The sequence below is a fragment of the Eulemur rufifrons genome, chromosome 7, assembly GCF_041146395.1.
Source record: "Eulemur rufifrons isolate Redbay chromosome 7, OSU_ERuf_1, whole genome shotgun sequence".
Classification (NCBI taxonomy): Eukaryota; Metazoa; Chordata; class Mammalia; order Primates; family Lemuridae; genus Eulemur; species Eulemur rufifrons.
In genome coordinates this window covers 139,834,892-139,859,459 of record NC_090989.1, presented here as the reverse complement: position 1 = coordinate 139,859,459, position 24,568 = coordinate 139,834,892, and the positions used below count along the sequence as shown (strand labels likewise).

At 43.5% G+C, this 24,568-nt stretch overlaps 1 protein-coding gene across 2 annotated transcripts in view; it reads right to left on the bottom strand.

Annotated features, from left to right (window-relative positions):
• Positions 1 to 760: 760 nt before the first annotated feature.
• The window catches only part of CMTM8 (CKLF like MARVEL transmembrane domain containing 8), a 102,407-nt gene continuing 78,599 nt past the window's right edge, over positions 761 to 24,568 (bottom strand). Inside the window, exons 2-4 of one of the 2 annotated variants that reach the window (XM_069473352.1) lie at positions 10,392 to 10,565; positions 3,140 to 3,256; positions 774 to 1,218 (exon numbers count right to left, since the gene is read on the bottom strand). In XM_069473352.1, coding sequence (XP_069329453.1) covers positions 1,135 to 1,218; positions 3,140 to 3,256; positions 10,392 to 10,565 — 375 coding nt within the window. In that variant the 3' untranslated portion in view covers positions 774 to 1,134. Of the gene's footprint in view, positions 1,219 to 3,139; positions 3,257 to 10,391; positions 10,566 to 24,568 lie in introns of both variants that reach the window. The other variant, XM_069473353.1, reaches the window with a different exon arrangement.

Genomic DNA, 24,568 nt, shown 5'->3' with positions numbered 1-24,568 from the left:
ATCTGAACTCTTCCATATAGGGATCAACAGAGCTTGGATAAGGAATTAGAATCAGAAAAACAGGAGGACCAATATAAAAATGAACAACAGAAATAAACAACCTGCTGAACAGGTAAGAGACCAAGAGGTGGAGGCCATGGGAGTCATATCAACAGTGCACGGCTTCAACTCCCTTCTCTGTCATCAACTATACTAACGTTTCTGTGGTTTTTTGTTTTTCAAAAGAAGCTCATGTTGAAAAATTACCCAAGATATACTGCTGTACAAGCAACAACCGTCCTACCTAAAAACATTTCCTGTAAGTGCATATCTGCTTTGCCAATTTGAGTTTTTCTCACTATCTGATAATATCTAATAATGAAGTCATAATATATTTATTCACACTGGAGATTTGAGATATTGAGAACTTTTGGTCCCATAGTTTCCACAAAATATGGTACAACATGGCATTGTGGTCAGCAAGATGATTTTAAGGTACATTTAGACATGTATCCTTTTAATGGTTATATAGTTATTCTAATACGTATTAGAAAAAATATCAGGAGCACATCAGTCACAGCACTCAGTGGGCCAACTTGTTAGCATGTGAGAATCATGGACACAGATCAATGATCCCCAGACTTGGGGAGATGAATCTCTCCTGCCTCCCTGTCCTGGTGACTGTGGACCAGTGTCTCCTGGCGGCATCACAGCTGAGCAGCCCTGTGAGGAGGAAGACTTTCCCACAGTGCCCAGCCTCTGGCTTCAACAGTTGGAGGTCACCTTTCTCCAATCAGACACAACATTGGTGGGGATTTTGCAACATTTAATCAAAAAAGAATCTGGCATTAAAAAGTTAGGTTTCAAAACCTGACACATTCTTAATATTAGCAGTTTATCTATTTAAACGTTGTCTAAGAAAATAAGATCTATGAAAACATCAATAAGATACTTAAGAGTTCATTACAAGCTATAACACTATGCAAGTAAGTATCCAGTTTGATTGTAACAAACGATAATTTGCGAGCAAATTTAACTAAGTATATAAAAACATTAGTTAAATACAATTCTCTGGAAATATACATTATACCTACAGCTGTTTTTACAGTGAGATTCTTCCTTTTGTATTTTCCTTTTAATTATCAAAATGGTAAGTCATTGAATGGTCCTGGATCTCCATGCTATAAAACTGAAATATGTATTTCCAGCGTAGCAGATGGTAACCAGGAAGGCAAAGAACTGGAGAAAACAAAGCATAATAGAAAGGGGTTTAGGGCACATTCTAATTAGCAAAATTATCATTTCACCTCCATTGAATCATGTACTCAGGACATTCCCATGAATCCAGGCTTTCTCATCTAAAACTACTTTCCTCAATTACTTTCCTTCTCAAATGATTTCTGGCTATGCTGCTTTTATTTTTGGGAACATACCCGGAAAAGCCTGTGGTTCTGCTCAGATAACCTCAGGGAGTACACTTCAGAGTGAATATGGCGGTGGTGCGTCTGAGAAAAGCACGTCATTTCTAATTCAGTACAGGCGATCTAGGCCGGGGCTCAACCTCAGATTGCTACCGGGTCAGTTCACATAAATGAGTTGAGCAGCCAGAGCAAGCAACAAACCCACATGGCATGTGTCGCGTGTGTGGGGAACAGGAAAACACAAGCCCTTCTTAAGGGGGCAGCCCCTGCCCAATTCTAGCCCATTGTTGCTGTGTGTTAACTTGAGCCCAGTCTTGCCAAAGCTTGTCATTTTTAATGTCATGTGCACCCATGCTCTTTATCTTTAAATAGAGATTTTCAAATGTAAGTAGAATATAATGCACCCCAACATACCATCAGCCAGTTTTTTTTTTTTTTTTTTTTTTTTGAGACAGAGTCTCACTCTGTTGCCCAGGCTAGAGTGCCGTGGCGTCAGCCTAGCTCACAGCAACCTCAAACTCCTGGGCTCAAGCAATCCTTCTGCCTCAGCCTCCCGAGTTGCTGCAACTACAGGCATGCACCACATGCCCAGCTAATTTTTTTCTATATATATTTTTAGCTGTCCAAATCATTTCTTTCTATTTTTAGTAGAGACGGGGTCTCGCTTTTGCTCAGGCTGGTCTCAAACTCCTGACCTCAAGCGATCCTCCCACCTCAGCCTCCCAGAGTGCTAGGATTACAGGCGTGAGCCACCGTGCCTGGCCCATCAGCCAGCTTTAATGTTATCGTTTTGACATTGCTGTCTAACCACCTGTCCCCCTCCTCCCTCCAACAGGCTTCTTTTGGAGATGGGATATTTTAATGCCAATCTCAGAGAAATTCTTTTTTCTTTTTTTTTTGAGACAGGGTCTTGCTTTGTAGCCCAGGCTAGAGTGCAGTGGTATCATCATAGCTCACTATAACCTCAAACTCCTGGGCTCAAGCAACCCTTCTGCCTCAACCTCCCTAGTAGTTGGGACTACAGGTGCGCACCACCACATCTCTCCAATTTTTCTGTTTTTTATAGAGACAGAGTCTCGCTCTTTCCTCAGGCTGGCCTCAAACTCCTGGCCTCAAGTGATCCTCCCGCCTCAGCCTCCCGAGTGCTAGGATTACAGGCATGAGCCACCATGTCCGGCCCAGAGAAATTCTTAATACCAGTGTTTTAAATTAGAAAAATAATACGGACTTAGAGTTTAAAAATGCAAAGAGAAGTATATAAATTAAAAAGAGATTCCTCATTCCACTCCCCTCATTTCCCAATCCCAGTCTCTAGAAGGAACCTCTATTGTACTTATTTTTCTAGGCATTCTCAATGCACAAACAAACATTTCTACTTTTTTAAAAAAACTGATCATATTCTGTTCATTTTCTGTTACCTCCCCCACTTAATAAGGTGTTGGCAGCAAGATTATTCTTCGCATGTCTCAAATAGTTTTTCTCCTTCAATGACGTGCCATGCTCCGGCCGTTTGGCTTTCACTCAAGCACAGGCTTCCAGCCTCCTCCCACTTCAGGCCATCAGGAGGCCCCATCAATTTTTGATGTTTTCAAACCAATAAGCTGATTGCCAAATTGTCACTACTGCAAGTGGTGCTTTTTGCTGCAGATAACTTTGTCCTCCTGCCTGATTCTAAGTGAGCCTTGCAGAGGAGGAGGAGGGGGAGAGGGAGGACCATGGGGGATGAAGGGCTCACTCACCGACGAGGCCGCCCAGCTGTTGAAGTTGTGGCTGTCCCTCTCCGGGGAGACAGATGATGCATCCACGACGGCAGCAGACAGGTACAGGATGAAGGCGCTGCCATTAAAGTACAGGCCCTGGGAAGGACAGAGGGGCAGGGTGTTCAGGCAGCAAGGGAGGGTCTGGGTGTTTCTGGACCTCAGAAGGGGCCAGAACTGTGCCTTGGGTGTGGTAAGGGGCCCAAGTGGACACCTGTGGGAGGGCGGGGGGCAAGGCTGTGAGAAGGTAGCTGGCAGAGCCTTGGGGAGGTGGCAAGTTCCAGAAGGTTTTACACCAGCCCATATGCCAGATGCCGCCTCCTACCTCTACATTTGCTTTTTTTTCTTTTCTGAGGCAGGGTCTCGCTCTGTCTCCCAGGCTAGAGGTGCAGTGGTGTCATCACAGCTCACTGCAACCTCCAACTTCTGGGCTCAAGCGATTCTCCCACCCTGGCCTCGCAAAGTGCTACGATTACAGGTGTGAGCCACCACCCCCGGCCTTCCATTTGCTCTTTAAAAAAAAAAAAAAAAAATTATTTATTATTTTTGAGAATATTATGGGGATACAAACATTTTGGTTACATATATTGCCTTTGCACCGCCCATTTGCTCTTGATTCAGCCCTCAGCAGGTGTCCAGATGTAGAGCTGGGAGACAGCCTCCCCCAGAACAGGCCCAGCTGATCTAACCCGCAGCTCCAAGCAGGGAGGGACATCTAAGTGAGCTCCTCTGCCCTAAATGCAAGTTCTCAAAACTACAAAGGAGATTATAGATATTATTTTAGCCCTTTGGGAACTAAGCTCACCCTTGGCTTCATCTTATTTTTTCCTATTCTTAGAAAAGAGAGATATGTAAATCCAAGTAGGTATTTGGTTTCCAGTTATATTTAAACTCCAGGAAACCATACTCTGACATGTGCTTGGTCCTGTCTGAACACGGGGGAGGGGGAGGGGTGGAGCGAAACCAATGCAGAAACCGATGCAGGTGGGAAGAGGGCTGATCTCCAGGAATAGGCCCCCTGTGGTCCACCATCTTTCCCTCAGTAGTTCAGAGAGACAGACCAACCGGGTAGGGGGAAGGGGAGGAAGCAATTTTTTTTCCTTCTCTGAGAAAAAAAGGTACGTAGAATTTTCTAAATGCAGGCCCCAGCATTCCGAGATGGATTGTATATCTGTCACCACCCTTTGCTCACGCTGTCCCTGGATTAGAGCTTAGTCTTAATGACAAGGGCTTCATCAGGGTTAGACCCAGGGTTTGGCTGCCCGTGACATGCATGTGCCATTAAAAATGTGTCCCCAAAGCAGCCCTGGCTTCCCTGGGTGACTCACTGTGACTGTTGGCCATATTTAATGCACATCAGTGCATTAAAACAAAAACAACCTCCAACCTTACTAGGTTTTTTCCTCCCCCACATCACATGTTAGAATACAGAGTTAGGCACATTTGCTATTTGCCAAGTAAAAGACTCCCCACCTTTTGAAAAATGTAAAAGTAGTTAAATGCTGTTACCTCTGAGTAGTGAAAGACTTCAGTTTTCATTCTGTACCCTTTTACAGTGAGAGTTAAACTTATTCTTCTTTAATAAACTAAAAAAAATTTTTTTAAGGTAATACACGTTCATTACAATGAAACAAAATCCCATCTGGAAAGAATAATCTGGAGTAAAAAGGAGATGTCTCCCTCTCCACCTCAACCCCTTCTTCTGGAGCAGGGGCAGACACTTTTATACAAATGGAGCCATAGAGTTATTTAACTTGCTTTTATATTATTATTTAAAAAGATACCAAAGGCATCTTTTTTTTTTTTTTTTTTTTCTTGAGACAGAGTCTCGCTCTGTTGCCCAGGCTAGAGTGCCGTGGCATCAGCCTAGCTCACAGCAACCTCAAACTCCTGGGCTCAAGCAATCCTCCTGCCTCAGCCTCCTGAGTAGCTGGGACTACAGGCATGTGCCATCATGCCCGGCTAATTTTTTCTACATATGTTTTTAGTTGTCCAGCTAATTTCTTTCTGTTTTTAGTAGAGACGGGGTCTCACTCTTGCTCAGGCTGGTCTCGAACTCCCGAACTCCTTTTCCACGACTGCAAACACTACCACAATGAACATCTTGGAACATGCATTTTGAAGCACCTACACACGTCCAGTTCCCCATACAAGGAAGGATGGTAACAGAAATTCTAGCTGAGCACATGGCTAGAATGAAAATTCCTCGTTTCTTGGGAGGAGGCGTGTCATGTGACCAGTTAGGCTGATAGCGTGTGAGCAGGTGTAACGTATACGACTTCAACATCCTGCCTCACAGGGGAGAAGTGTGCCCTGTCCTCCCCCAACTAGAACATGGATGTGACGGCAGGTGCTGAAGCTGCCGCAGCCTGGGCCACAGGCCAGAAGCCAAGTGTTAAAGATGGCAGAGCCACAAGACAGGAGAACCTGGGGCTCTGGTTGATCTCACAGAATGGCTGACTTGCCTCTGGGCTATTTTAGGAGAGAGAAACGTTTTAAACCAACGCTGTTTTGAATCTTTTATAGGGATCACTCCTATAATCAAATTGATTATACTCTTAATTTATAAAATGGAAAAAACTATACAAGTCTCATCCATCTCAAAGGAGCCAATACTGTTAAAGAGCTGTGTAATCTGTAAAGTGCTGCACTTGCCTAATTACTTTTCTTACTCCTGTTTAATGACTGTATCAGTTAGAGGCAGTCATTGAACTTGATTGTGCCCTTCAGACGAAGGCACTTGGATTGGTTGGTTAATCAGAGACAGGAAGACGCAGTGGATCCCCGTCTTGGGCTGGTTGCAATAGGTGACAGCAGGGACCTATTTCTGCAGGTTCAGCTAGGCTGACCGGAGACAGAGCCGAGAGGAAGGTGCCCACTTTATGTCTTTCATCCCTTGCTAATAAGTCAAGTGCTCCGTTCTGGCACCATCCTCTGTGGAAGGGTCTTTTGGGAGATAACAAATAAGACTTTCAGAGCTGCTATGCTGAAAAGACTGCCAAGACGCAACACCCGGGCTGGCACGTGCTGCTCAGGATGGCACAGTGGAAACGGCCACTCCCAAGGGCTGGAGAACGTGAATACCTGTGTACACTGGGAGGCAGGCAGACTCCAGGATTGACAACTGTAGTTGGCATGAGGGGACCTACATCCTGCTCCTGGCTATCAAACATCCTCCCAGTGCCTCAGTTTCTTCATCTGCAAAATGGAAATAATCCGTTCCATCTTTGTGGAGTTATGAAGATTAAGTCAGATTATATAAAATATGAAGGACCCAGCGTGACAGCTGGCATCCAGTAGGTACTGAAGAAATGGTAGGAGGGGACAAACACCCCCTGCCCTGTGGAGCTCACAGGGTTTGCAGTGAGGTCAGCAGGGATGAGCTACTGAGGATGAATCCTCAGGAAATGCAGTTGTGGAGGGGTGCTTAGAGCTATGAAGAGGGAAAATTTTATTGCTTTGAACTTTTAGCTCAAATCTGATTTGTCAGAAGACACATTCAAGCCTCTCTGGGTAAATGGTATTGTAACAGTTGTAGCCCAGGAGCTTAGAGGTGTTAGCAAGAACCAGCTTTGAGTCCCGCTGCATATTAAAAATAGATACAGGTCACTGCACCTCCCCAGACACACTAAGGTAACGGCCTATTGTTAGGATAAGATTCCAATGCAAAGTTCATGCTTTATCAACCAGGAAACTACACGCAAGATTGGGAAACTCTGGTTTGTTTTGCAGTGTCCCGTGGGTGGTCTCCCAGCCAAGCTCCCGGGTTTACCAATCCCTTCCCTGCAATCTTAGTTTCCCTAAATGCTCTGAAAACCAAGAGTAAATTCAAAAGTCATTTGGCAACAAAAGCTGACTGAACTGACGGGGGCGGGGGGTGATGTGGTCTTTATTATCCCTCTTAGCAGGAAATTCCATGTGTTCTTGCAGAAATATTCATGTGTCTATTACAATGTTACCCCAGACTCAGGGGCATGTGTCCCATATTATAGTAAATGCACCAAATGACCTCATTATCTTCCTAAACTTTGGGGAAAAAAAAAAAAAAAAGCTTTAATTCACATCTTGCCCAAAGTGTTCCGTTCAGGGATTACAGACTTACAATTATTTCTAAATTAGTGCTTCTCACACTTTAGGTGCCTAAGAATTATCTGGAAAGCTTGTCATGAAAGATTCCTAAGCCCTCTATAGAGTTTCGGGTTCAATCAGAGTGGGGCCTGAGATTCTGGATTTCTTGCAAATTCCAAGTGCTGCTGGTGGTCCGGGGACCACAGTTTGAGTAGCAAGATGCTAGAAGCCCCAATCCAGCACCAGGAACCTGCCTCAGCACAGAGTCCTGGCCTGACACCCGCCCCACCCCTGATGCCCCGGGGCACAGCAGCCAGGGCAGCGTCTGAGCCCCCAGGCTGTTCTGTGAGAGATTCTGCTGGGAAACAGGCGATACAGAAGTCTAGTCAGAGCCTTTAGTTGGTAAATGGAAACTTTTTCCAGTCCTCACTCTGGAGATTCAGTTAACACTATTTACCCAACTCACAAATGCTTTGAGACATTACAGAGGTGTTTTTTAGTTGGAACAGTAAATAAAAACCCCAACCAGAGTCAGATGTTTGACCTGTAACGTCTGCTAGCAGCAACCGATATTTTAAAAATATGGCTGTAAACATTTTAAAATTGGGAGAGTTCACAAAACAGCCCAGTTTCTAGATCCTTTTAGGAAAACAAACAGAAGATTTAGCAATCCTGGGGGCACATTTCTAGCTTATTTCTTTGGGAAGTGAAGAATATTCTCAAGTTGCTTAAGATGCTAAGAAACTGTGTCTGGTGGCAAGAATTCAATACCAAGTTGAGTTTGCTCCCTTGCCTGATCCCGTCTGGTCCCTCACACGTGTGAGTGTGCAACCCCTGACCCCAGGCCGACAGCCTTGCTTAGGGAGATAAATTAATAAACCATTCTAGAGGGACTAAAAGTCCCAGTCTCCTGACGTCTGGCTGGGGTTCTTAACTACTGCTCAGGCAGACGAGGCCTGGAGCAGGAAGAGATCAGGAAAAAGATATGGACCCCTACTGTGTGTGACTCTGTGCAAAGTTAAGAGACTCCAAACCTCAGTTTCCTTATCTATAAAATGGGGACACACCTTAGGACGGTAAGTTGTCATAATGCAAATCAAAGTTATTTTAAAACTAGGATGTACCAGGAAGGGGCATGGTTCATATTTTTAAAAGTGCCATTAAAGACAATAGTTAACAGATTCCTTTGTTCCTTCTCCAATCCCACTGCTTCACTTGACCAGGAAAAAAAAAAAAAAAGACAAACAGTTTAAGAATTTTAATGTAACAAATCAATGAAGGAGTTTTAGGCTTAAGAAGAGAAAGACAGCATATGATCTAGACAAGAGTCAGCACACTGGCATGGTGGCCCAATCTGGCCTATTACTCGTTTTTGTACATAGAGTTTCACTAAGCACAGTCATGCTGCTCATTCATCTAGAAACTGCCTGTGGCTGCTCTCGTGCTGCAAGCAGAGTCCAGTGGCCGTGACAGGCGGAGCATGGCCCACAGGGGCTACTATACTTCCTGTCTGGTCCTTCACGGAGAAAAGTTTGCCAACCTCTGATCTAGACAACGTAATTAGAAATTGAGACTCAGGAAAAAGTGGAATTAAGACACTGTTCACCCCTGCATCCCAACAATTTACTGCCGTATATTACACTGTCCAAGTTCCTCTTCATCCAAGTTCACAGTCACTATCTTCAAGACCTCCTGTAGGACACACCTTTTCCCGAAATGGCATTCCTTAAGTTCCCCCAGTTCACTTTGATGATTCCCTCACTCTGCGTTCCCATAGTTACTATTACTGTAAGGTGCTAACTCTTTAGCTAACTTGGATTTTTTTTTTAATCCAACATTCAAATGTGTCTTTCTTTCCCGATGCCCACCCAGGGAAGCAGAACACTGATTCCAGCAGATTGCTTCGGCTGCCCTAGACAGGGCTATGTGCACCTCGTTTGGAATTACTTTTCAAACCTGCAACATTTTATTAAAAACCTTAATAAGAGAATCCTCACTTTTGGATTTGGGGAAACAGTCAAGAGTCAGTCAATTTGCTTTGTGAAATAAAATGAGACTTGTTTTCATGTGGGCTTAGCTCTAAAGGCAACTTAGAAAAAACAGAACCAGGTGCATTTTGAACAATGATAGCATTGTTTGAAAGCCTGCCAACTTCACTTCAGTCTACAATCCACAAACAGACTATATTTCAAATTTGGTTCGTAAGTCAGTTATCTGGAACTGGATATTTTCTAACATATTGGTTGTAAACAAACAAAAAATAGTATCACCTTAGAGCTCCGTTTTCCACACACACACATGTGGCACTACTTGGATTTTTTAAAAAATCATATGGCCACTTCAAATTCCCGAATAAGACTGCCAATGCTCGAAGGCAAAGGGAACCTCGTCTGCTATCTCTGTGAATTCACTTAGGACGTTTGTAGGTTTGATCTTCAGGATGAAGCTAAATGTCACGTCCTCTTTGAAGAATTCTCAGTTGTCCCAAGCGGAGGTGGCAAATTCCATCATACTTTGTACATATCCCCACTATGGCATGTGGCACGGGGTAGTGTATCTACACATTTTCTTATCTATTTCCCTCTAGACAGTGTGGTCAACTTCATTTTTCCTGCATCCAGCCTGGAGCCAGGACAGGAATCCAATCACCCCTGATAATTCTTGCTTCCAAATATGAGGATACCTATGTGTTCCAACAGCAGTATTCTTTTTTTGTTCTAACTCTTGGTGTACTGTGTGCTCTAACATCAAAGAGCTATGATGTACAAAGGGTTAAGGCTGTGGCCCCAGGAGAGGTTTGAAGGAAGGAAGATCTACAGAGGCTGGTGCCTTGACACACCTATTTCCAGGTGACATTATTTACAGGGAAATGATAAAACACGTCTGCATAAGAGAACCCAGCTTTTCTTGATTCAGTCTTCTGAGAATTGATTTGCGATTTTGCCTAAAAAGAATTCCTGGACCTTCTAATGTGCCCAGTTTCATACTCAGGTGCAAAACACTTGAGAAGTAATTAGATAATGTTGAAGTCATCTGCTGTGTTGGGTTCTCCATGCCATGGCCCACCCTTTGTGGGCAGAGAGACAATCTTGAGTTGACTAGTGGAGGACTAATGCCATCCTACCCAGTGGGCACTGGACAAGACCACCACCTATGGCTTCCTTACCACTGTTGTCCAGGGAACCTGGGGAATCCTGGTGTAGGTCATCGTTATGTAGATAATGAGGAAGAAGACGGTGAGGACCCAGTAAAATACAGCTACAAACATGACCCAGCCAAACGCAGGGACCCGGAAGTACTCAGTTCCAGCGATAAGTGTCCATACCAGCAGTCCCAGAACCTGCAAAATGGTAGAAACAGAAAGGAAAAGAAAAGGGAGGCAAAAGTAGAAAATAAAAAGGAAGTAGGGACAAAGAAAAAAATAATTATACAGAGTGTTAATTGCAACTTTCATGCATATACCGCACACACACACACAACTTAAAAATATGATAGGATTTGCAAACTCACATGCCTACAAACACCAGCAGGGTAACCATGGCAGACCAGGCAGGGACCCCAGCAAATAAGAAAACTCGGCCGGGCGCGGTGGCTCACGCCTGTAATCCTAGCACTCTGGGAGGCCGAGGCGGGTGGATCGCTCGAGGTCAGGAGTTCGAGACCAGCCTGAGCAAGAGTGAGACCCCGTCTCTACTAAAAATAGAAAGAAATTATATGGACAACTAAAATATATATATAGAAAAAATTAGCCGGGCATGGTGGCGCATGCCTGTAGTCCCAGCTACTCGGGAGGCTGAGGCAGTAGGATCGCTTAAGCCCAGGAGTTTGAGGTTGCTGTGAGCTAGGCTGACACCACGGCACTCACTGGCACTCACTCTAGCCTGGGTAACAGAGCGAGACTCTGTCTCAAAAAAAAAAAAAAAAAAAAAAGAAAACTCATGTTTTATTTTGGGAGGGAGGTGAGAGGAGTACTCTTAAAACTCAGCTCTAGCCAATTGTTGTGGGCTGGTTTCGGCAAGTCTTCCATTTTTTTATCCAGGAGAACACAGAAACTCAAGCTTGTACATGATAATTTGATTTTTAAATATCAGCACTAATTAAGAGTTTTAAAACACCACATGGAGCCAAACAACACCCGTGGCGGGAATTTGCTCACCTGCTGATACCTGTCAAGGAAACAAGACTGCAGGTCCACTCACAGGCGGTCCCTGGGACTGATCTGCTCTCAAGGGATGAACCTCTGGGCAGTCCCCACCTGCCACTGCTGCCCACCTTGCAGGTGAGAGCGCTTGCAGAAGGGAAAATGAGCAACGGCCAGTCCAGATGCAGACACGCAGTATTTTACTGCAAGTTGTGCATTTATCTCAGCAATAGTCATCCAACTCTTCACCACTGCTGATGAGTAAAACCAACCCTAAAGCCAAATTAGTGTCACTCATTGGCTAGAGGAGGACTTCATCAAGGAAAAAGAGACTGACCTAAACTGTAGGTGTCTTGAGTCCTGGACAAAGGAAGGTAGGAGCAAGATGCATGCTAACATTCCAGCACCTTCCAGGGACAAGGAGGACTTTATTCCTAAGTCATGAAAAAGTTAGTATCTGAATCACATTCTCAGGAGACAGCATCAGGAGTCCAGGGTGGGCTCTGGCTGCAAGTCCCGGCTTGCTGTGCCTCTCGGGACAAAGTTTCATTTCTGTTTTAGCCTTCTTTGTGGTATATGAAACAGAATACTAAAGTAATTCTAATCGCAAGTCTAGGAAGATAGATTTCACTCATCTGTTCAACACTTGAGCGCCTACAATATGCCAGGCTTCCTGCTGTCAGGCCCTGAGGACAGAGTGGGATACACATGGGACAGGTCCTGCTCACAGACAACCAAAGTCTAGTGGGGGAAATACCTAATCACTAATTATCTGACTAATGGTGGCAAATGCCATGAAGGAAAGTAAAGGGTATCATGAGGGTTTAAGGTAGGGGGCTATACCCTAGCTGGAAGGTAGAGGAAGTGTCACAGAAGGTCACGCCGATGAATAACCCGAAGACTGAGTAAGACCTAGTGAGACGGAGGCGGAAAACAACACGGCAGGTAAAGAGCAGCACAGGGGCAAAGGTCTGGGGGTGGGAAGGCCCTTGCTGCCTTCTAGAACCTGTGAGAAAGTGTAGTAAGTTAGGACGTTGGTGTAAAATGTTAGAGAGTGGGGAGGGGCAGATGCGTGGGCCCAGGAGGCCTAAGGATTTTGCGCTTTATTCTCAGGATGGTGGGAGGGTTTTAAGCAAGAGAATGATGAGATCAGGTTAAGTTTTTATGCGACCACTCTGGCTGCACATGGAGAACAAGCGTGTGGAGGGGAGGGGGGAAGGGTGGGGGGCAGGGGGCAAGTTCAGGGACTGTTGCAATGATCGAAGTAGGAGACAATGATGTCTTCAAGACCAGTATGGTGGCAGTGATATTGAGAAATGAGTGGATTCAGGACAAATGTCAGGAGTAGACAGGACTTTAATAGATTAGATATAGGAGGGAAAGGGGGAAGAGGAGGAGGGAAAGGATAAAGTGGAATGACCCTTGGCCTCTGGAAAGATTCTCGAAGTGGATTAGGGTTTCATTTGTTCAGCTGGAACAATGAAAGAGGAACAGGTTGAGAGGTTGTTGTTCGTGAGCTCAGTTCTCAATCTCCCCAGTCCGAGGTGGCCGGGACCTCCAGACAGGGATCAGAAGAAGCGGATGCTGAAGGGAGACGACTGCAGGCCCTTCTTTAAGGTCACTAAGCCCTCAGACAGGTTTCCCAGGGACATTGTAAACCGCTTGCTGAGAGCAGCCACACCCCGGTTACAGTCTGGATGCCTGCGCTGGAAATCGGGGAAGACTCTAAACGTTGCTGTTTCCTCTCTTCCACTCTTTAGAGTTGGATGTTGACGTTCTTTTATCTGCTTGACACTGTATACGAATACCAAAGAAAAGATCCTTAATGGAGATGTGTTTTTGTGCTTTTATCTGGTAACAAAATTTATCCAAAGTGAAGATGTACAAAATCTGAAGATACAATTCCAGAGAGCACTAAGCCTCACACTAACGGGGTTCGGGGGCCTGAATTCATGCTGACAGGTAACCAATCTGTATTTCTGACATTCCGTGGCATCAGTAAGACTGGTAACGACGGGCATGGCAGCGTCTGAAACATTTCGGGCTTCTTGATTTAAACCGAGAGGGTCAGAACAGCCCTTGGCTGATGATTCACACACAAAACACAACAGTGAGGAAGAGGCACCGCTAACGTGTTTACGGTATCCCTCCATGGGATCACAAGGGCTTAAGAGTTTCCAGCACAAGCCTGTGTCCTGCTAAACAGGCTCAACTAACAGCTCTTGGCTCTGAATGCAAAAATGGTTTTCATTATTAAAGCAAGCGAAGCGCACTGTCCGGGGCTGCATTGTGTAATTTGCTAGCACTGGTCATCTTTCACACAAAGGGACAATACTGTTAACTGAGCCAGCTCTCAAAGAGCAGGAATACTTGACCCGTGACCTCACCAGCAAACACAGTAAAAAGAATGCCCCTGTCAAGAAAACCAATTGTTCTACCCAAGCGAATTTCCTAGGTAACTGAAATATATCTAGAAGTAAACCTTTTATCTCCCATTATAACCAATACCAATAAAAAAATCACTCTTCAAAAACGGTATTCATCTCCTGCTTTGTGTGTGTGTGTTTTTAAGACAAATCCTAAATCTGTATCTGCTTAGAGTACAAAAGAACTGTTTATTTTTTTCCCTGATAAGCATTTTTTTTAGGCTAAGACTTTTTTGAATGGCAAAGCTAAGACTTTAAAAAAAAATTTCAAAAGTGATAAACAGGTAAAAAATCAACACAGAAGAATATAAAGAAATGACAACCCCCACCCCTATTCAGCTGTCATAAATTAAAAAAAAAAACCAACATTAGCAATTTTGTATTTACCCTTCTTGATCTCATTCCTTGCATTTATAACCACCACCTGCCCATCCTTTTCTTTCTCCCTTATAAATATGGATCACTCTCTACATGGTACCTGTAACTTGCTTCCTTCAGTCAGCGATGCCACGGAGGGCACCTTCCATGCTACTCCACACAGATCTATGCCAATTTTAACAGTTGCTCAGTTTTCCATAATTCATGTAACTAGTCCCCTATGGATGGAAATTTAGGTTGTTTTATGTTTCTACAAAAATGTCCAGGAAATATTTTTATAATATATATCCCTGCATACCTGAATTCCAGGATAGATTTCTAGAAGCGGAATTTCTAGGATAAGTATTTTAAGCTTTAGAAGTACTGCCAAATTGCTGTGCAAAACCTTGTACTTATTTACCTTCTCATCAGTTATGTGTGCTCTTCCCTTCCACCCTCACCAGACTAAATTCCCATGTTTTAAATGATTAAAAACCTGATTTTTTTAAAAAGATAACCCATGTTTTACCTTTCACTGCTTTATTGAAATACAGCATAAAGAAAAGTGTACAAATCCTGGGTGAACAGCCAGGCGACTTTTCACCGACTGCATAAACCCATATAACCAGCATCCAAATCAAGAAACAGGACATGACCAGCACCTAGAAACCCCACCCCCACTTCTAGTTACTCCTCTCCTCTAAGGGTAACATCTATCCTGATTTCTATCATCCTAGATTAGTTTTGCCAGTTTTTGGTCTTCATATAAACGGAATCCTATAGCATGTCATCTATGGCTGGCTTACTTTTGTTCAATGCAGTGAGAGTCATCCACTACGTTGAATGTAGTTCCGCCATTCTCCTGGCTGCACGGCAATGGCTCTCAAACTTGAGTAACCATCAGAATCACCCAGAAGGCTTGTTAAAACAGAAGGCTGGGCTGGGCACGGTGGCTCACGCCTATAATCCTAGCACTCTGGGAGGCCGAGGTGGGCGGATTGTTTGAGCTCAGGAGTTTGAGACCAGCCTGAGCAAGAGCGAGACCCCATCTCTACTAAAAATAGAAAGAAATTAGCTGGACAACTAAAAATATATATAAAAAATTAGCCAGGCTTGGTGGTCTGTGCCTGTAGTCCCAGCTACTCAGGAGGCTGAGGCAGGAGGATTGTTTGAGCCCAGGAGTTTGAGGTTGCTGTGAGCTAGGCTGACGCCATGACACTCTAACCTGGGCAACAGAGTGAGACTCTGTCTCAAAAAAAAAAAAAAAAAAAATCAGACTGCTGGATCCATTGTCAGAGTTTGTGATTCAGGTCTGGGATGGGATCTGAGAATTTTGTTAGAATTTTTTTTACTACTAAGTTCTCAGGTAATGCTGATGCTGTTGGTCCAGGGCCTACATATTAAGAACCACTGATGTACACAATATTCTTGTTTCTGTTTTAATTTGCATTTTCCTAAGCAGTGGTGAGAATGGTAGAACATTTCTTCAAATGTTTATTAGCTACTTATCGTTCTTCCTTTATTTATTGATAGGTTTTTAAAAATCACCTTCTGATTTGTAGAGATCTTTACATAAAAGGGACAGTAACCAACAACATAGGTGGCAAATATTTTCCCCATCCAGTTTAGTTTTTTTAAGCTCATGGAGTCTTCTGTCATATGGAAGTTTTAAATTTTTACAAAATTAATTGGTTGCTCTTTAACTCTTTCATTTCTACCTGCTTAAGGAGGTTTTCCTAAACGTAAGATTATAAAAATATTCTCCTACATATTTTTATGGTTTCATATGTACATTTACATTTTTAATACAACTAGAATTGAGTTTTATATATGGGGTAAGAAAAAGCTTTTTTTTTCTAGCAGATGGACAATTGATCCAATATCAGGTATTGGCGATTCCCATATATTGGGTCAGTTTCTGGAATCTTTATTCCTTTCCACTCATTTATGTTCACTGCTGTGCCAGTGCCAACTGCTGTAGCTTCAGCATGTATTTTGGGCTTCTGGATAAAGATGTCAGACTGAACACATGAATCTAATTTTGTTCCCTGCAAAACCCTTTTAAAATTTTCAAGAGGATGGGATGAATAGGAAAGGAGGCAAAAGTATTAATAATACATTTTTATTAATAAAAGCTTAGAACACGTAAGGACAAGGGATAACTGATTTAACCACCCTAAGAACAGAGTTCTAAGCTGGTTAACAAGAAAGTCAAGAACCAAACCAGTCTTGCTGTAAAGTCTGAAAAGACTCAGGTACCTCTAGGACTGGGAGCAATGATGGGGGCAGGATCGGAGTGGCTAAATGAGGAGGATTGGTTGAAAGCTGTTTGGAAGTGGCTTGGCCCTTACCTTCTGCTGTACCTCAAACTGCTGGGTGGCTGCCCCACCTCTGTCATTAGTCAGAAAGTTTATTCTTTAGATCAGGATTCCTCAACCTCAGTCCTACTGACTTTTTGGGCCAATAATTCTCTGTTGTGGAGGGCTGCCTGTGCATTGTAGGATGTTTACTGCAGTATCCCTGTCCTCGATCCACTTGGTGCCAGCAGCAAACCTCCATCTCTCCCCTCTTAATGGCAATCAAAAATGTCTCCAGACATTGTCCCCAGGAGGCAAATCACTTCTGATTGAGAAACATTCTAAAGAAGGTAAAACAAAATAGAGAGGCTCTGGATTGAGGGACACAGTTGAAGGTTTGAGCATTATACTGAAAACATGGGGTTTAGATGACAAAGTATGAAGACTTCCCCACTCTTCCAATCCCTAATCTTTCCCGCTACTTGGTTCTGAGAATACTGGCAGCCAGGTCTTTGCTCGCATAAGAGAAAAGAGATGGAGATATTGACTCTGGGGACTCCCTAACACAGCCTAGCCAGGGAGAATCTACAGTGAAGCCCAAAGTTCATAAGCCCCATCCACATGCTCAGAGACTCCGAACAGCTTTGCACTCTTAAAACATAGGCAGATAACCAAGCTTACCAGATCTACGAAGAATGCAAAGCCTGTATAACAGGGCAGAGAGCTGAGACCAAAAAACAAACTAGAAGAAAGTAATTTTGAAGAGGAAAAATAAAACATTTTAAAAAAATCATCAACAATCTAGAGAGAAAAGATATTACTATAGTGAAAAAGAAACAGGAGGTTACAAGGAGGACACAAATAATCCTTCAAAAACAAAAACAGTTTTTGAAATTAAAAATAGGATAGCGGAAATTTAAAACTCGATAGAAACATTACATGATAATATGGAGCAAACCTCCTAGAAAAGACAGCAAAAACCAACCAAACAAACAAAAAAATGAAAAAACAGGTGAGAGAAAGTAAATAAGTTAGAGGATGGGCTCAGGAATTCAAACATCTGATTAATAAGGTGCCTCAGAGACTGAAGAAAATGAAGGGAAAGAAATGAACTATGAAATAACTCAAGAAAACTCAAAATTTAAGGACATGAATTTCTCCATAAAAGGTCAGCACAGTGGATGAAAATAGACCCAAATCAAGGTATGTCGTGAAATTTCAGAACATTAGGTACACAGAGAAGATTCTTTAAACAACCAAAGAACAAACAGGTCACCTACAAAGGAGCAGAAACAAGAAAGTCTTTTAATCTTTTCTAAAAGCAAATAGAATGTTAGAAGACAATGGCCAATGCTTTAAAATTTCTGAAGAAAAATGATTTCTAACCTGTAGATTATCCAGCAAAATTATCAATGAAGAGCAAGAGGAGAATATATTTTCTTTTCCAGACATGGAAATGTCTAAAAAATTTACCTTCCATGCATTGTTTCTCATGTATCTACTGTAGGCTATGACCCATCAAAGTGAGGGCATAAACTTTAAAACAGGAAACGTGGACTAAATCAACAGGAGAACTACATAGAAGAGAGGTGAAGGTAACCCCCAGATGAAGGGAAATCCAAGTGCCAGGAGCTCCAGACACAGAAGGTAACCAGGCCAGATCGGAGCAGAGTGACTTAAAAGATAGCTGTGTTAAAGGCTCTTATCTATACCCCTCATGTCATTGTACCTTCTTTTTAATCTGTTGAAGCTATTTGGGGATTTGTTTCACCAAAATGTGGGAGGAAACCAAGAAAGAGGAAGATAAAGGAAACAAGAAATTCAACCGGATGGAAAGACAAAGCGAATTCCACAGATGACAGCAAAGGGAGGTCCCCAGGAGAAATACCTCCAAGATAAAAATTGGAACTCTGATTGTCTGATGTGATTGGCCTTGTGGGAAACTTTACTGAGAGGCGATTGGAAAAACATGAGACAAATTAGCTACAAACAACATTAAGCATATAGAAAAATTATACTATATTATTAACCTTAGTTAAAACCGAAAGAATTCAATGTTTACTACCCTCAACTCTAAATAATATTTGCATAAGAATAAATGCCGAATGTTGACTTAAATTATAAGCTAATTGTAACATGGAGAAAGAAAGCTTCATTCATGTAGATGGTGCTACAGACCAAATGGTGTTCCCACAAAATTCATATGTTGAACCCTAACCTCCAGTGTGATGGTATCAGGACGTGGGGCCTTTGGGAGGTAAACAGATGCAGATAAGGTCATGAGGGTGAGGCCCTCATGATGGGATTAGTGCCCTTATAAGAAGGGACACCAGGCAAGTGTGGTTGCTCACTCACGCCTGTAATCTCAGCACTCTAAGAGGCTGAGGTGGGAGGATTGCTTGAGCTCAGGAGTTCAAGACCAGCCTGAGCAAGAGTGACATCTCATTTTTACAAAAAATACAAAAATTAGCCTGGTGTGGTACATGTGCCTGTAGGCTACTTGGGAGGCTGAGGCAGGAGGATCAATTGAGGCCAGGAATTTTTTTTTTTTTTTTTTTTTTAAAGACAAAGTCTTGCTGTGCTGTCTGGGCTAGAGTGCTGTGGCATCAGCCTAGCTCACAGTAACCTCAAACTCCTGGGCTCAAGTGATCCTCCTGCCTCAGCCTCCCAAGTACCTGGGACTACAGGTATGTGCCACCATGCCCGGCTAATTTTTTCTATTGTTTTAGTTATCTGGCTAATTTCTTTCTATTTTTAGTAGAGATGGGGTCTTGCTCTTGCTGAGGCTGGTCTCGAACTGCTAAGCTCAAGTGATCCTCCCTCCTTGGTCTCCCAGAGTGCTAGGATTACAGGCGTGAGTCACCACACCTGGCTGAGCCCAGGAGTTTGACATTGCAATGAGCTATGATGATGCCACTGGACTCTAGGCTGGGATGACAGAGTGAGACTGTTTACAAAAGGAAAAAAAAAAAAAAAAAAAAAAAAAGAAGGGACACCAGGAGAGCTTCCTCTCTTATCTCCTAAACAACATGTACCATAGAAAGGTCATGTGAGGACACAGCAAGAAGGTGGCTGTCTACAGCCCAAGGAGAGAGCCCTTACCAGATACCCACACTTCAGACACCGTAATCCTGGACTTTGTCTACAGAACTATGAGAAATAAGTTCCTGCTGTTTAAGTCACCCAGTCTAAGGTATTTTCTTATGGCAGCCCAACCTGAGATAGAAGGTAATAGGAAGTGCCCAGTGAACATGTAGAATTGAATCAGAAGATAGCAGCTCACATATTACCTATAACTGAGACGGGTAAAGCCAGAGATATCTCAAGTAGCTGTCTCTGGGGAGACACATGGGGAGTTGTGAGAGTGAGAAATGCTGTTTGTTATAAATCTTTTAGTTCTACAGGTATTTGGCCACCTTGTTGATGTCAGTTGATTCCTTAGAATTTTCTGGCTAAGATATCTGTGATAATGGCAGCTTTGATGCTTTCCGTATTTATACTACTACTTTTTTTCCTTGTATTATTGCATTGGCTAGAATCTTCAGAACCATCTTCCAGAACATAAGTGACAGTGACCATCTTATTTTATGCTATCATTCACTTTAATGTTTTACTTTTTTTTTTTTTTTTTGAGACAGGGTCTCACTCTGTTGCCCAGCTAGAGCATCATAGCTCACTGCAACCTCAAACTCCTGGGCTCAAGCAATCCTTCTGCCTCAGTAACTGGGACTGTAAGTGCTCGCCACCATGCCCGGCTGATTTTTAAAACTTTTGGTAGAGATGGGGTCTCGCTATGTTGCCTAGGCTGGGCTCAATCTCCTAGCTTCACGTGATCCTCCTGTCTCAGTCTCCCAAAGTGCTAAGATTACAAGAATGAGCCACCATGCCTGGCCTAATGGTTTATATTTTTATATGTGTTATTGGTTTCACAGACTATGGATACCTTTGATCAAGCTAAAGATTTCTATTTTTTAGTGAACCAAGATTTCTTTTCCAACTTCTCCCCTGAACAATAAGTTAATGAGCTCAGTTGAATGCATTTTCTGAATCTCCCTTTTAAAATTAAATACAGCATTACTAATACAACTAAATCTTTTAATGACCCCAGCTCATAATGAGTATTAAATATTTCAATTACCGCCTGTGCTACAGAATGAGACTGCTTGACCCTATTCTGAATGGCACCAGATATTTGTGTTTTTCTATGGAGAAATTTTTTAAAATTGAAAATCATCAACTCATTTCTTGTGGCTCTCAGTGAGCCGATTTCAGCCGCTCTCCTCTGTCTTTTGTGTGTACACTCCACCCCCACATCATCTTTATTCTAGTATTCTGTGGACTAAGAAAATAAACCTTTTAGATTTTTAATATCATACAGAAAGACACAACAAGTCTGTCCCCAAGGACTCTCCTGTGGTGTCAAGTCTATGAGCTTTATGACAGTTATATCACTGCTCAGAGGAATTATCTGATAGCAGCATTAAAGGTTCTCATTTATTCAAATACCTACTGAGAACTGTGAGACAGGTTTTCTAGGCACGGCTGGTGGAGCAGGAAATGCTACACTGCCATAGCATACGGATTGGCCAATTTATTTTTGACTTTAGCCTTGACTGGCAGGAGCACCATTATTGCATCTGCACTTCAGTCTTGAAAACAGACAGGTGACTTCTGACAGTTAACCAGGCTACCCTAGGAGCGATGTACCAGCTGTCTGCAGCTGGCTTAGTGCAGAGGAACTGCATTTTTCTGATGTGAGCTCAGCACACCTCTGAAACACCTCACTGGACTCTAAATCATTTACCATATTAATTCCTTGCAATGAAGTGGCATTGGAAATTAGCTATTGTAGATTTACTCTTATGTGCCCTGCCACGAGAGAACCAAACAATATCACCACGCCTGGCTGCTCTTCTCCTGGTGTACGTTTAATGCAGCACATGTGGCAACACTCATTCATTCAAAAACCTCACTGAGATCTCACGGTGGTGCAATGATGAGGGAAAACAGACAAGGTCTCTGCTCCCAGAGAAGGTAATCGGTATTACATTAGTCTGTGGAAAGAAACGAGGCTGATACAAGAATGTAAGGCACAAGGATGATTGGAGGAAGTCAGGGATTATATAAACAGGTGAATAGGAGTTAGCCAGGCAAAATTTGGGTGGTGGAAGGAATGCCAAGACTCTGAGACAGACACCCCCGCTGGTGACATGGGTCTGGTGTAGGTCTCAACCTAACACATGAAGACCAGGTGGAAGTCCAGTTTCAGAGGAGGCTGACCCACGGCCTGCCATCAGATACCACTCTCCAAGGATGTCACCTGTCTTCAAGACAAGATTTATTCTACAGTGGTTTGAGGGCCAGAGAATGTTAGTGCTGGAATTGATTAACTCCTCATTTCACAGAAGAAGAGACATTTACAGATGAAGAGAAGTTCAGGAGGTGTTCAGAAGCAACCAGCCTAGAGTCACCGAGTTAGTTTAGTGTTCAAAACCGAACTAGTGTTCGGCTGCACCTTTTTTTTTTTTTGAGACAGAGTGTTGCTTTGTTGCCCGGGCTAGAGTGAGTGCCATGGCGTCAGCCTAGCTCACAGCAACCTCAAACTCCTGGGCTCAAGCAATTCTCCTGCCTCAGCCTCCCGAGTAGCTGGGACTACAGGCACGCACCACCATGCCCGGCTAATTTTTTCTATATATATTTTAGTTGGCCAGATCATTTCTTTCTATTTTTAGTAGAGACGAGGTCTCGCTCTTGCTCAGGCTGGTCTCGAACTCCTGACCTAGAGCGATCCACCCGCCTCGGCCTCCTAGAGTGCTAGGATTACAGGCGTGAGCCACCGCGCCCGACCCAGCTGCACTTTCCACTCTGGTGCTATTTTAATTTATACTATAGTCTTGATTGTTTCATTCCCATCCCTTCCTTCTCCTTCCTCCCTGGTCGGGGTGATACTTCCACTCACAGTCATGGCAGACTGAGAGGCAGAGTTTGCTGAGTGGGGAAAACCCTGTACTCTGGAGTCAGCCTACCCGAGTTCCATTCCTTGCCCTTGGGCACGTCACTAACTTGAGCTTCAGTCTTCCCCACCCATAAAATGGAGACACAGAAGTTTCCCTCCCAGGGTGTGGAAGGACAAAATGAGCAGCTCGTGCACGACAGTGTTCGGTACAATAGGGGCTCTGTCCACTAGTGCTGTTATGTTAGTAGGGCTTTACAGTGACTCTTACAAGTGCCTCTCCTCTTCCTTCCTCTGGTTAAAAGCTTACTTTTTTCTGTAACTGAATCTTTTTACACCTGTGTGGAGCCAAGGAGTCTTACCTATTTCCACCTTTAGATGTATGCGCTGAACTTGAGAGCTCTTTATGAGCAATAATGCCAATAAGATGTCAGGCTAAGTGAATGTTTGACCCTTAAGCTCTGTCCTCTCTGCCCAGTGAAGACACCCTGAAGGCCACAAGGTCCACCTCAATGACACCATGTCCTCTGTTCCTATTTGGTTACATGGTATAATGCCAAGGTCATCTGGCCTGGTAGATAGACTGAGGCTTTGAATTCTTACCATCTGTGTGACTAGGCAGGTAACTTTCATTTATTCAACCAATATTTATCAAGCACCTATGTGCTCAAGCCCCAGGCAATAGTATAACATCTTCCTACCAAGTTGGGAAGTGCTTTGCATGCTTTACCTCATTTGACCCCCACAGCCAGTCCCCTGAAATAACTGTCAGGACCATTTTATAGATGGGGAAACCAAGGCACAGTTAAATAACTGTGAGTTAAATAGCTTAGACCAACCTTTTAAAACTATGTCACATATCAATATCATGCCCCAAGTCATTTAACTTTCCTGTGCCACAGTTTCTTCATCAATATGTAAGGATAATATGTATTTTCTAAAAATCCATGAGACAATATGCTCTACAAACGATAGCTACTACTGTGATTAATAACTGAAGAAACAGAGCAGTCTGGCAGACCATACACCAGCTCGAGGAAGAGCTGTGTACAATGGTGCTTGACACAAAGCAGCTGGCTCCTGCTGTTTTCCTGCTGTGTTAGGGACGTGGCATTACCTAGAATGCCACCAGCCAGACCCTCCCATGTGCAAGCTTCTGGCTGTAAGGAGGTCCTGGTAAAGGTGGCAGGGGCCTCTGTGCAAACCCACATTCTACAAAACAAGATGCCCAGCAGCTGCCCACTGGCGATGGGCCACCAGGGCGTGCCATCTGCAGACTGAACAGGGCTGATCATTACTAGGCCTTTTTATCTGCCGGTCTCTCACGTGGCACCTTGGTTAAGGACAGGTAGGTAGAAAACAGGAGGGCAGCGAATCCTATTTGCTCTGATGGTTTAAGCATCCAATTCAGGGCACACGCTGCTCTCAATTCAATGACTTTCAAGGAATCCTGAAAGAAAGTTGATATATTACAGAGTTTGACAGAAGAGCCATTTCAGGTCAGTAAACACACTGTGAGCACCTGCTGTATGCCAGGCACAGTGCTGGGTGCTCAGGGCTCAAAGGTGAGTGAGGCATGGGTCTCTGCACCAGAGGAATTTAGCAGCTGGTATGGGAGACAAACACAATTCAGTTCTTTTTTCTTCACCAAGAGTTGGCAAAGTTTGGCCCATGGCCACCTGCAGCTCACTGCCTGCCTTGCATAGCCAAAGAGCACAGCCATGTGTATTCATTTATCTACGGCTGTCGTCGTGCTACAATGTCAGAGCACATGGCCTCTTGGCTACAAATCCTAAAATATTTACTATCTGGCCTTTTACACAGGAAGTTTGCCAATCCCTTACTACCATCACATATACTCTCTGTAGCAGGAAATATACATACGTGCATGTATATACATGTACTCATGTTTTTATTACCTTTTCCCCAATCAGGTTATTAATACATCCAAGCCAAAGACGATAGGACCAAAGTCTATACCCCTTCCCTGGACCAGCAAAGAGCCACATTATCCTTGAGCTGACCTCTCCCTACATTCGCTGAGTATTTTCTCTATAGAGTCAAGGGGGATCTTCGAGCCAGTCATCTCCACTCCCCTTCCAGGTCAGTAGCTCTTCTGTTCAGCAAGCCTGACAACCATCTTTACTCATCCACTAGAGGGTATCCAAA